The sequence below is a fragment of the Mugil cephalus genome, chromosome 9, assembly GCF_022458985.1.
Source record: "Mugil cephalus isolate CIBA_MC_2020 chromosome 9, CIBA_Mcephalus_1.1, whole genome shotgun sequence".
Taxonomy (NCBI): domain Eukaryota; kingdom Metazoa; phylum Chordata; class Actinopteri; order Mugiliformes; family Mugilidae; genus Mugil; species Mugil cephalus.
Genome location: NC_061778.1, coordinates 10,214,714 through 10,228,168, shown reverse-complemented (window position 1 = coordinate 10,228,168; position 13,455 = coordinate 10,214,714). Strand labels below are relative to the sequence as shown.

At 42.4% G+C, this 13,455-nt stretch overlaps 1 protein-coding gene across 5 annotated transcripts in view; it reads right to left on the bottom strand.

Moving 5' to 3' along the window:
• Positions 1 to 13,455, bottom strand: part of plch1 (phospholipase C, eta 1) — a 56,096-nt gene that overhangs the window by 6,832 nt on the left and 35,809 nt on the right. For all 5 annotated transcript variants that reach the window (XM_047594859.1, XM_047594858.1, XM_047594854.1 and 2 more), the window contains 10 exons: positions 11,756 to 11,927; positions 9,606 to 9,713; positions 6,800 to 6,955; positions 5,965 to 6,027; positions 3,956 to 4,050; positions 2,227 to 2,324; positions 1,897 to 2,076; positions 1,035 to 1,142; positions 448 to 572; positions 178 to 262 (listed from right to left, as the gene is read on the bottom strand). In XM_047594859.1, coding sequence (XP_047450815.1) covers positions 178 to 262; positions 448 to 572; positions 1,035 to 1,142; positions 1,897 to 2,076; positions 2,227 to 2,324; positions 3,956 to 4,050; positions 5,965 to 6,027; positions 6,800 to 6,955; positions 9,606 to 9,713; positions 11,756 to 11,927 — 1,190 coding nt within the window. The remainder of the gene's footprint in view (positions 1 to 177; positions 263 to 447; positions 573 to 1,034; positions 1,143 to 1,896; positions 2,077 to 2,226; positions 2,325 to 3,955; positions 4,051 to 5,964; positions 6,028 to 6,799; positions 6,956 to 9,605; positions 9,714 to 11,755; positions 11,928 to 13,455) is intronic.

Genomic DNA, 13,455 nt, shown 5'->3' with positions numbered 1-13,455 from the left:
ATGTTTGCATGTGCTGTTCATACATTATAATCTACAGAATGTAAAGATTAATATACAAAAATGAATAAGGCATGATACACTTTTGAGATGATATAAAGTAAAATGCAAAAGCAGGTCCATCTGAAATAGATATTCGTTAGTGAATGTAAAGTTCAAGTTGATTAACGTGTGTCTCACCGTTATCATCAACAACTCTTGTCTGTTCCTTGCAGCAGTCGACTGGTAAGCCGATGATCTCCACTTCGACGAATGGATCGATGATCTGATAGAGGAGAAAGGTCAGGAAATCGAAGTTATTTCATGACACATTCTTTGTTTATGCTGAGAGAAAGTGTAACATCTCTGAATAGTAGTACAACAGTGCAAACGTGTCTAAATGTCAGTCTGTGTGTGTGTGTTAGAGTGACAGATGGAGAATGTGCATTTTCTATGGTGTGGCATTGCTACCTCTCCACGGTCTCCCAGCATGGAGTCTGGTGGTTTGGGCAACTGCTGCCCACTAATGATCTTAAGAATGAGCTGCTTCTTGGGGTAAGCCGGAAGTGGGTCGTCGCTGAATGGGTTGAACGAGCCTGGGGGGGAATAAGAGACAGTGGAGCAGCGACTTTAATTAATGTCATCAGTCAATCCCAAAATTCACGCCCTTTCTCCGGCCCACAGTACAACGTTTTGTACATTCTCAATTAGACAGAGCAGAACATTAAGCTACATGTGGAATAAGCCTGTTTTAAAAGAAAGTTCAAAGCGGGGTTGTGCAGCTACCTCGCTAATTAGATAGCCAAAACTGAAGCAAACAACACTGTAGCAATAGTATAAAATAAGTGGGAGCGAAATATACATACACAAAAAAATCAATGAAAATATATTATCTAATATTCAAGTATTTAAGTTTGTATCACTTTCATTTAAAAAGTCCTTATCCTGTGTATGTATTTCTGAGGTCAACAGTGAATTAATAATGTAAATCACACATCACATTTTTATTTGTATGAACATACAACGATATGTAAGCTTTTTTTTTTTTGCTGCTATACCTTTGCACATCGGAGGAGGTTTGAGGACGTAACCGATGCCTCCGTTCACCATGAACTTGGCTCTGTTGAGCTGCATCATCCTCCCCTCTGTCTGGTAGTTGAGGGCCACTGAAAAAAAAAAGAAGAAAATGCTCAGTAGGCTGGTATGCATGATGCTTTTCAAGTCTTATTTATTCACTATTTATTTAAAAGTCACTTTAATATTTCTCTCAGAAAATATAAAATATAAACTGCAAAATATAAACTGTATAAATATGGACGCCGTGTCCCCACTTCCTTGCATTGGCCAAACTCATGCTATTTTCATGGGGATAGGTGCAGCGCCAACTTCCGCCAGACTTACTTGCGATTTTGTTTAATTTAATACTATGCTCTGCTCTGCCTCCACCAGTTAGAAGGAAATGTATTATTATACACTGGTAATATTAACCACCCAAAATGACGGAAACCATCCATATTTGACGTGTATTTTGGTGTTTTATTTCACCCCAAGTCCCATCCACTAACAGGGTGGAGGTGGACCTTATGACCTGTACTGCACCCAGTCACCAGGGGGAGCTCTACTTGCTTTAGCTTCAATTTTGAGGAGCAGTTCCACCTTCCATATTTATACAGTCTATGATGCAAACACACACGCAATCACGTACGGCTGTTGACGCCTAGCACACTAATTAATCCTTTACACATTATCACCAGTGAAGTGTGACATATGAGGGCCACGGATGAATAATTTCATATGCTGCATGTGTGCGCTATGCAGTGTGAGTAAGTGGCAAAATATAAGATGTCACTTTTTATTTTTATTAAAAGGTAACCGTCACACAAACGTTTGGAGGCTCGGAGCAACAGATCACTCTCTTACCCAACTGACAACCCACGTTCCAGTAGAACTGCGGGTTGAAATTAGAGGAGTCGATGCGATAGGCTGAGGGATAAATCCGCGACAGCTGTCTCTGGTTAAAAGCTAGGAACTGCTCGGTTCTGTGATGGACCAGCGATTGTGCTCTGGTCTCGCTGAATGACAGAACATCACCTGGAGTGCCTGGAGAGAAAACATGGGTTAAGCAAGAGAGATTGCCTTTTTTGTTTGTGTGTGTGTGTGTGTGTATGTGTGTGTGTGTGTGTGTGTGTGTGTGTGTGTGTGTGTGTGTGTGTGTGTGTGTGTGTTGGTGTCAGAGCGCTGGTGTTTCACCTTCATTTAGACACTCCTGTGAGGCGACCGAGTTGGTGAAAACCACCAGGTTGGACAAATCCCTGCTCAGTTTCATCGTCTTCCTCTTCCTTCCACCCCTAAAACAGTTGCCAGATGAGAAAATTGAATAAAGACGATGTAAAATATACGAGACAGGTAAAGTAAGATCTGCACACACTCAAGTACTCATTAAAGCATTTACAGTGGGAAAAAAAAACATAGCAGGATAGAGAGGATTGTCCATCAGTGGCAGCTTGGAAACCACAGGAAAGAGCATCAAAGGCAAAAAGCTTAATAGGGACCAGAGCACATGCAGTGCAGCAAGACTCACACACAGCCATGCACGCATGCCACTACACAGCCATGCACACGCAGGCTCACACAAAGACAGTCAGTCACAGAGCCACTCAGACGCACGCTTGCAGGAATCCGTATTGTGACAGAGGCCGCGCATATGTGAATATTCAAACCAGGAAATGAGAGAGACTGGAAGAACAAAGACAAAAGGAGTCTACGCAGATGGCAACTGATGTTCACTCACACGGAAAAGAGGGAAAAATGAGACAGAGGTGGACAAAGAATGTGTGCGACTGAGAACTGGGCTGCGTTCAAAACGGATGCAGATGAAAATAAGACTTTGTTTTTTTTCCCCAAACATAACCAGACAAAATCTCATTTAGGCAGACGTTCCACATTTTGCTCAGGGCCAATTTCATAAGCGATTTTAAATTCAACACATTTGTGGCAATGATATTAATACGCGTGGCTTTTTATATTAATCCAGTGAAACAATTTTCATGTCGCCATGAAGACACATTAGAGGAAAAAAAAGACGGAAGCAGTGGAATTATTCAGTGGAGGTAAATGCAGCACATTTTAAAAATTAATATTGCCCTTTAGACTATGATTACTACTTATATCTTAGATTACAGGGGCAAATATAGGATCAGCCTGTAAAATACAGTAGACCATTATAGATTAAACTACCTACAGGCAAATAATGCTGTTACCGTCATTAACCAAGTCTGTGAATGGGAGGTAATTAGCACGGAAGGTTGCTAAACACAGGGTGAAAGAACCACATGTAGAAGCGTTTTCCTTGTAGCAGAGCGTTTTTCTAACGCGATACTAAACAAATGATCGACTTCTTTTAAACCACTGGCTTTCATGAAGCCTTAAAGCTAAAATTCATAAAAGGAAATCAGAGAAACAGTCACGGCTGGTTAAAATGACCAATCTTTCCACGGGGTCGTCGTTCCATAATTGTTAAAGCCAACAATGAGCTACTGGAGCTGCATGATGACACCACATGTGGCGCCTTTTGTCATGGACCCGATTTCATTCATACGAGGTGCTTGGTCTTTTGCACTTCTGCAGAAAATCAGTGAGACTACTAAAAAAAAAAAAAAATCCAGTCTGAGCAGGTTAGCCTAATCGTGCAGCAAGGCATGCAGAGTGAAAAAAGAAATTTAAAATGTGGAGAACAGTGATACAGATTTTAATGAAAGGAAAAGGAATTAAAACCAATCCAGATTCCCTCCTTTCAGTTTCTGTCATCATTCTCATTACCCCCCAAACAAACACAAAGAAGTACTGCAGGAGCGGTTTTAGTGCTTGCATGGCGCTGCTGATGCCCCGGACCGTTTGACGTCCCCAACAGTCAGCAGCTATCAAACCTGTCACTTTGTCAGGGACTGTCAGTGTTGTGGCGAAGCGGTTCAAAGGTCACCTGTTGAACTGGCCTCCGGCTTCCCTCCCAGACCTCTCCTGGGTGTCCTCCTCCTTGTCCACGCTTTGGCACGACAGCCTGGACTTGGAGTGCCTCTGGAAAAACGGACACACGGAAAAACACACTGCAGTAACGGTTTTTCACTTGATAAAAAAGCGGAAATGTACGCCCGCCTTCTGTTGAAAATCCTGCTAAATGTGTTAAAATGTACATCACATGATGGCGATGCCGCCTACACACTCCGTGCGGCATGAGGGTTCTTCACTGGCTCGGGGGTTGCCGGCGGTGTGTCCTTAGCAAATTGCATGCATTTCATAGAGGCTGCTGTGTGCATGGCAGTGGGTGTTTTAGCTGTAGTATATGTAATTACAGCAAGAGTGTATTTCATGAAGTGTGAGTTTTTTTTAGAGAGAGGGAGAACATCTCTATTAGAGCAAAAGTGGAGATGAGGGTTGCAGTAATTACAGGTTTTGCTTGCCAACAGATTGCATGCACCCATGCATACACTCATATATATATGTGTATACACACACACGTGGGAGGGTGCATAATATGCAAAGAAGGAGGCATAAATGAATGAAGAGGAGATGTGAGTCAGTAAACCGAGGAGAGAAAAGAGGATGGTAGTGTAAGGCAAACGGATGGAAGGAACTCTGACATGGAAGTAACCTGACTCGGAAATGAGGCAGTGTCAAGAGAATGTCTTCGAAAACAACAACAAACACAACTCTGACGTCCGAACGTGACAGATATCTCAAGAGAGCACCAGGAAACAACAGCTATAAATATCTCTCTTGTGTCTTACACCATTAGAAGCTTTTTTTTTTCTTTTTTTTGAAGGACAAGAGCGGGCACGTCAAGATAGCACATGCTTCAGATCTGCATGTGTAATTCACAGCATTACATGGATTCACTTCACTGATCCGCCACGAGAATCTGTAACACTTGATTATGATCCTGCCACCTACCACGGGCCAGAAACAGCACCGCAAAATGTGCTTTGCGTTTTCTGTGCGTGAGGTTTCCATTACATTTCTAACAGCTTCTGTTTCGCTTCCCATACATGATGATTATCACACAAATGACACTCTCTGTAATGTGTAAACAGAGCAAGACTGGTCAGTGTTAAAGGTAAAGCCAATGAAATGGAACGCAGTGTAATGCAACCGCTTTATTAGGTTGTTTCTTGTATTGGTTATAAACAGTAAGGTGCATTTTAATGTTTTATTGATGGTTTACTGATGCACATAAAGACAAAACTTTCAACTCTGAAATAAATTAAAAGTTTTCATTGTTTCTTGTTAAAACCAATTAGGCCTTAATTCAGTAATTTTCAAGGCTTTTTTGTGCTGCTGCTGTACAGCTGTTTATATCACTAGCACACCAAGTATTAAAGACAATATTGTATTTAAGTTTGTACTTTTACTTTTTTGTATTTCCTGCTGTAAAATGGTAGGTTAAAAGGGACCTTGGTAATGATCCAAATGGCGAATATGAGGAAGCGCTAACAAGGACCTCGTTAGCTTAGCTTAGCATAAAGACTGGAAGCAAGGGAATCGTCTTCCTCAAGAGCTAAATTATTAACACCACACATCGTATGTGGAATTTCTGCTGCTTTTTGCTATTTTTGTATTGATTTAATATTTATTTTTCCTTCTCTTATGTCCTTAAGCTATAATCTGCTGCAAATTTCCCCACTGTGGAATAAAGTAAAGGATTGTTTATCTTAAGAATAAATATGACAGAAAAGAATACATAAATACAACAATTTGCAGGTTTACAGTGTGGTGGATTGCGCTTGTAAACAGCAGCCGTGGCTCTTGTAAATGAGCTCCGTCTCACTGGCTGCTTCTGTTGGCTTCTATTTGCTCGATGCAAATTTCCCGTGAAGGCTCTCATTCAAATATGCAACGCTCAAACCACCAGATAACTCAAATTTGAAGTAACCCAAATTTGCCATTTCATATCCCAAATCATGTATCAACCCCCCCTATTTTTTTCCCCCTTACCTTCTGTTTGAGTGTCGTGATGAAGGATCTGCTTTGGGATTTCTTCAGAACCCCTTTAGAGCTCTAGAGAAAAGGAAAACACATTCAGATGCCGCTTACATTTGTGTTTGTTTGTGTTGGTTGGGTTTACTTTTCCGGGGCGCGCGCTCATCGTTTGGTGGGAATCTAATAACAGCCACATTAACACCCTGTGAGTCACTTAAACCCTAAAGCTCGGGAGCTGGAGGGGCTGCAACAGACATCGGCCAATAAAGCGCGAGGCACAGCTGAGAAGCGGCAGAAGTGGGTGAGGGATGAGAAAAAGAGAGAATGTGGAAAAAAATAAAAAAGCCAATTTACAGTATGGAATACGCGGAGAGGAAAAGCTTTTGAGACGGAATGAGGTGAAGGGGATCACCAACAAAGCAGGAATGGAGCAAAGAGAACCGGAAAGCCTGATGCACCCACTGCATTAAAATGGCTGTCAGGAAACTGAAGCATCTAAAAATAGCACGAGAGGCAAGCCGGGAAATTAAATATTAAGTTACACTGCAGACATTTAGTTTCTCATCCCTTTTTCAGTCTGTTTTGAAATGCTCTAAAAGGAAACGCCACGTGTGCAGGTGGAAAAATCAGCAGCCCCATCACAGCTGCGTGGGAAGATGCCGTCAATTTTTCATCTGTTCAGTGGGTGTGTTCGACCTGTGACTGGTGCAGCAACTAGTCTACTTTATTTTCTTCCATCTCCCTCCATGACTAATACCGTGACCTAGTTTTATCCCTTTCTTTCCTTCCTCTGTTGAGGAGTGTAACTCTTCTCCACACGCGGCCCCTTTCATTTCCATGGGGGTTGTACCTGCCGCAGGTTCTTCTGCAGGCCCTGGTGAGTGGCTCGGAGCAGGGCTCTGATGCTGAAGCTGTCGGTGTCTTCCTTGTCTCCGATCCGGGACTCCTTCAGGAGAGAGTCCAGCTTCTTTCTGATGTGAGACTCCACCTGGTGGTGGCCGTTTCCCTGGAGGCGGGAGAAGAAAGAACACATCGTTACTGACGCAAAGCACCTGAAATCCGCCTTTCGTCCGGGCGACGTCAGCCAACTGGAGCGCGGCGAATCGCACCTGCAGTTTCAGTGCAACCGGTGCCACCTGTTGGCAAGAAGTGCAAGCAACGGCAGAAGGACTGTAGATGCATGGCATAAGGTTCGCTCCACCAACAGACTTAAAGCTGATGTAAGCAGAGAGATCGTGGTTGACAGGGGCACCTGTTCCTCTTCACATTAAAGAAGACACTGTGAGGAGGGTCAGCGTGAACAGATTTCTGGGAACACACATTTCTCACACCAAAAGACTGAACTCTTGGAGGTCACTGAGAAAGGCGAACCTGGCTCCAGGATCTGCCGCTGCGCTTTCCACAGGAGCGTAATCACCCACGGCATCCTGGTGTGGTTCAAAAAGCCGCGCCGCGGCTGACGAGAAGGCTCAGGAGAGAGTCATCGAGTCAGCGCAGAACATTATCAAAACACGGCTTCCCACGCACTCAGACACGTGCAGAAACAGATGTCTGCACAAAGACATCACACAGGACTGCTCCCACCCAGGCTACAGCCTCTTTTTACGCTGACTCTGGTCTGTGAAACTTCAATGTGCAATATCTGATAAATGTCATACATAAAAAAAGTCTACCTCACTTACACATATTTATTCCTGCTTCTGCTTTGACCTATTTATTGCTGTTGAGCTGTTGTTGTGTGTTTTTCTAATACATACTGTGTTCTCTTCTCTGCACTTCTCTACACCTTATTGTGTCTTTTTTTATACACTGTTTATTTTATAGTGTTTTTTAGGAGCTTATTTTAAGCTCTCATTGGAAGGACGATAAAACCATTCTGATTCGGATTCAGATTTTGATTGCTGCTCGTAGACAGCGGCCTATCCAGAGGATAAACTTCAATCATTTGCTCTAGTCACAATAGTTGATCCTTGAACTGTGACCGCGTTTCCATTTTGCATCATCGTTGACAAGTTTAAAGCCATTTGAAGTCATGTCTACAAGTGCAGGTCTAAACTGCTATTGTTATATCTTTCTTATACTACAGTTCACACAGGTTATGATGTTTAGAATTGCACTGACAATGCATTATCATCTCTCGCTTGTGGAAAATTGTCTCAATGAGTCACAGCTTTATCATGAAAACTTATCGCATACATCTTTTGCAAAACCAAAATTAAAGATTAGAGCAAACTCTCCCCATAAACGTGCAAAGTGCACAACATTATGTAATTTGCCTTTATCCCATGCATCACCACTGCACCACAGTGATATCACCCTATTAGCGATGCTTTAGCGGTGACTGCTGTGAATGCATGCTGCCGGTTTTAATGAGCGCAACACAAAACTTCTCCTCAGTGGAAATCTACCACCAACCCTCTCCTTTAAAAAAAAAAAAAAAAAAAAAAAAAAAAAATGGCAATGATCATCTGAAGTGGCATCTGCGGCCTCACGCCTCCAGCAAAATGTGGAAGAGAATGATTCCATATTCGGTTGCACGGCTAAACCATCTGGAAAACAACGTGATTGTTTTCCTGTTTTAAATGCGGTGGGGAGGACCGTGGCACTAGCGTGTCTCAAAATAAATGAAGACATTTAAGAATAAGGATAAAAGTGTTGCTTTTTTATGCATCTGCCAGAAGCAATAACGTTCCCTAAATGTGCTTTACACCTTGGTTCTCTCTGTCTTTATTAAAATCAAAAAACAAGTTGAAACCCTTTTCTGTAGCCCACAAGCTGTGTGTGCACTTACTGCAGCGATGGTCTTTAAAACTTCACTTGTGCACACATTACTTCACAATTACTGAAGTCATTACATCAAGCACAACAACGCCATTAAGATCCCATTATCTAACTTCACTTATGGGGCCGGTTTCTGGAGCAGGGGGTTTGATTGTGTCCACCAACAAGTGTTATTTTTCTTCCTTTTTTTCCTATATGTCTTGTTTTTTTTTTGGAATAAATTGAATAATTGATGGTTTAGAGATGAAAGAGAAGCACAATGGAAAAGAAATGGCTGCTCAGACGGGCAGCAATTAGACAAAAATGCTAAATTCAATTAGTTTTGTATCATCATTTTTAAAATAAAACTATGTTTTAAAGGTAAAATAAGCAGTCTGAAGACACCTGACCTGCAGTCAAGTGTGATAATGTGGAGACCTAAAGCCCGTACCACACAACAGTTAGTCTGGTAAAATGATAAATAATTGTGTATTCATGTATTTTTTCCAAAGAGGGAGGGGGGAGTGGAAGTCGTTTAAACAATTTCTAAGGAAAGAATTTATGTAAAGCAGATTAGTTTTGCATTTTATTTATGATACGCGTTTTAAAACAGCGTTCTGATTTATTGTCGGGTAAATATATTCATTAAAATCATATAAGTGCAGGATTTTCCCGTGTAATCCACCTTAGGAAGAAAAACAACAACAACAACAGGTGTGAGGCTGATGGCTCTGTTTGTGTCTGTGACTGCCGCTGAGTCTTTTCATGGCCGTATTTAACATCATAAAAGTCTTAATAACGAGAGCGATGAAAACTAACTGAACACATTGTAGAAACACATGTCTGTTTGGAGGATAACTTGTCTCATTCATGGCTTCATAATGCCTCTCGCTTACATTGCTGCTCTTGAGCTTGAAGTCGTCCTCAATTTCATCAGCGCTGTCATCATCCGACACCTCTCCTTCCTCGGCGTCCGCAGACAGATAGGCGGGCAGACGCTTCCCCTGGATGGAGAAAAGACAGACAAAGAGATGGGAGGAGAAAGACGAATGTATATTTGACCCGCCCCATTTATCTATTTTTTTATTTATACACACGCAGTGCCCACGCAGAATGCACCTGTAAGGAATAGAACTTTTGCAGAATTCAATGCGCATAAAACACACAGATAAATGTCTTTCTTATGCGACTCCTTTACAGGGATTTGCCGGCAGAGTTAAAGACGTTACTGCCACATATCAGTGCACAAAACATTAAATGCACACGCATGCACAATGCACAATCAGCTGCAGATTCTCAGAGAAGCTCCCCGAGCAGCTCTTCCGGCACAGTGGAAGCCCATTACTGAGACATTCTGAAGGTGTGAGTGGGAGTCAAGATTTTCTAAGCTTCTTCTTACAAAATCAATGGCAGACTCGAGGATTCCTGCTACACACAGGCTGTTATCTCCGCCCTCACTTCAAATCAAAGTGGTCTATCCCCCCCTCCCCGACTGCGTGACTGTCAAAAACCTTTCCCTTTATTGTCTTGTGACTCTCTAGTCGCTCTCGCTCCAATGGGGTACGGAGAGAGGGTGAAAGGCCGACAAAACGAGGGCAGAGAGGGGGAGGGAAGAGCCTTTATAGAAAATCAATAATGCTCTTTCACTTTCGAGACGCTGCCGACGGAGGGACAAAGCCGGGGGTCCTTCTCCCAGGGAACAACTCAGACTTTCTTCCCATTACAGATAGAGTCAATTTTATCTGATTCTTATATATATAAAAAAAATAAACAAACAAAATCCAATAAATTCTGAAAGGTTTGGCTCATCCGGGTGCTCTCGCTGTCTCCATTTCTTTGTTTGTGTGTGCGTGTGTGTGTCCTGCTGTGCTGCTGGGCAACGATTTTGGATCCGTCAAAGTGAGAAGTGATAGTGTTTCTTTTTGAGGGTGATCGTATCAACCATGTTTCACACGTCACATTGCCGGGCACCTGTCCTGCCTCTCGAGAACAGGAGATTATTGTCAGGCGGCCTCTGTGCTGGTTTAACAAAACCCACAAAGTATGCCACCTCATAGATGAATGAGATTTACTTCGTAATCTGTTGCTTGTGTGTCTTCGGATTAGTTTTGCGGCGCTTCCCTGTACGAATTCCGCTTCAATCTCTTTTGGGGAACCTTCGCCCTTTCTTTTATTCAGTCCTGTTTTTATTAAAAGCTTGCGCTTATACTAAGAATAAAGAACTGCAAAAATGCCAGTTTAAATATGTGAGTTAACAAGAGGAATTTGTGCATAAAAACACAGCCATCCACCTTTATGTCCACGGATAATAGATGCCGTTGTATCCCTCGGGAGTCCGTCTCCACTACACACCAGAATAAAAAGCTCTAACATTAGCCTAAAGGGGGCAACAGTCCACAATCCAGCACCTTTGAGTCGCTCTGCACCAATTTATCAGTCTGAATATTTGATAAGGGCAAATTAAGAACTGAAGAGGTAGCTTAAGTTGAAGTTAATGAAATTTAAAATTCTCATTATGAAAATCAAAGGGTGAATTTGCTTTCACTTTGATGGTTAGTTTTAATGAGGCATTCCAGATATTAAGGATTCGTTGTGGTTCGATATAAACTCTTAAACATCTCTTTAAATATTCATCATTGATGAATAGTAGCAGCTTCTAAAAATTAGTAAGTTTGCAGCTCCAGCTGAGTGTGGGATGTGCAGCCTCTGTTTGTGGGCTCACTGTTAAAAATCAACAGTCTGCCTCTTCTTCTTCATCGTGTGCCAACATCTCGTCCTTCCGCCATCTATGATTAATACAATGACCTACACTTGTCCTCCTTTTCCTCTGTTCTCCAGTTTTTGAGAAATAATTAGAAACCTTGCGGCGCCTTTGCTTCCCCCCATCATCAGTGTCAGTGCACATGAGGTCAAAAAAGAAAAAAAATGGACAGATAATGAATGAGCAAGTGACCATTTAGAATCAGTGACTTATTCATTCATTTAAAATCACGAACAGTCACTCAGCCTCTGATCCATTAATTGCGGATTAATGGATTATTCTTACTTTGATGAGTATCTTGCCTTGCAGGCTTTGAGGGCTGGGTAACGTTTTGGCATCTCCGGTCAGCACGTCCCCGATGTCCAGCTTATCCCCGAAGATTTCTCGCAGGTACTGCGCGATCTTCTTCTGTTGCAGGATGGTGCAGTGGTTCTCTATGGAGAGAATCACTGGGTACCTAAAAGACAAGAACGGGGGTTTGTAAATCTTGTCAACTCCCCGGAAGCAGCTGATGGCCACAAGTGAGACCGGTCCAAGGAATCACATTAAAAACTTCCATTTCTCACCTCCAACCAGCAGAACAGCGAGGAGGTAAATGATAAACACACACAGCTGCAAACACCTCTTCACCTCTGTGGCGCGGCGCGAGAGAATAGGTGAGCTGTGTGTGTGAGTGTGTGTGTTTCTGTGTTTTCATTTAGAAAAGGTGAAATGACTTGTGGCCACACAGCATCACAGCCCAAATGTCAGGTTTGTCAGACTGACAGCTCTGCCTCGGGGGACACAGCCTCACTCTCGTTTCCACCTCTGATCCCCCCCAAACACACACACACACTCATGTTTCTATCTTTGTGAGGGCCCTCCATTGACACAATGCTTTCCGTAACCCCTTACTCTAACCTTTACTATCTCAGTAAGGGTGCCTCACCCTAACAGACTCGTAGCTTTTTACCCCCAAAGCCGAGTCTTAACAGATTTCCAAAAACGGCGCCAAGGCCACACAAACGAGACAAAAAGAGACGTGTCCGGAGTCGTTTTATTTCTACAAACATCCAGCAGCAGCTCCTCTCAGGTGAAACAGTGAGGCGGCTCAATGAGCTGTGTAATGTGTGTGTGTGTGTGTGTATGGGGGACCAGACCCTTGCTCCATTTCAGTGTAGCCCAGAGGTCATTAATCATTAACAGGTGGCACTGATGATAAAATATTAGCTGAATGTAAGAGGTGAGAAGAACAACACGGGAGGCGAGGGAGAGAGAGAGAAAAATCACACACACGCACGCACACAGGGTCTCCTGTTGTTAACCTGTTCTCACTGGCAGCCTCATTATAGATAATTCATTAATATGTTGTGAGTTAATGAGAATATGCAGCCGCTCTCTAATTAGCAAGTGTGATTGTTTTTTTTACAGCAGCGACACTGAACAGACTTTTCTTTTTGGAATTTTAGGATCTTTAAAAAAGCTAAATTCATATTTTTGAATTTTTATAAATTTGTCAAATGTTATAATTAAATAAAATAAAATAAATCTTTAGCCTAAATCCTGTAAAGCCTCATCAGGTTGCCTGCTTCCTTTGGCCGAATACATTTTCTTTAATCAAGTGTAGTGATTTAAATAAAGAAAATTTACACATGGAGGAGAAAACGACAAATGACAAATGAATGCTACAATTAAACTATTATCAAAACTTTTTCCAACTTTCCAAGGTTGTTGAATCTTAGAGGTACGCTTGAGGCATTTCCAACCCCAAACGACAGGTACATAGAGAGAATCTGCAAAAACTTCCCGACAACCCATCCGCCCACCGAATGTGACGGCCCTCTGGGGTTTGTGCCGGTGTGGCCAGATGGCCAGTTACTGCATTTGGGACAAAACATTGTCTCCTTTCACTCATCTGTGAGCGAAATATGTCGTTAGTCGAACAGTATCCAGTTATCCACATTTAACATAAAGAGAGCAATGAGAGAAAAAGTTCGTTGGGCTTT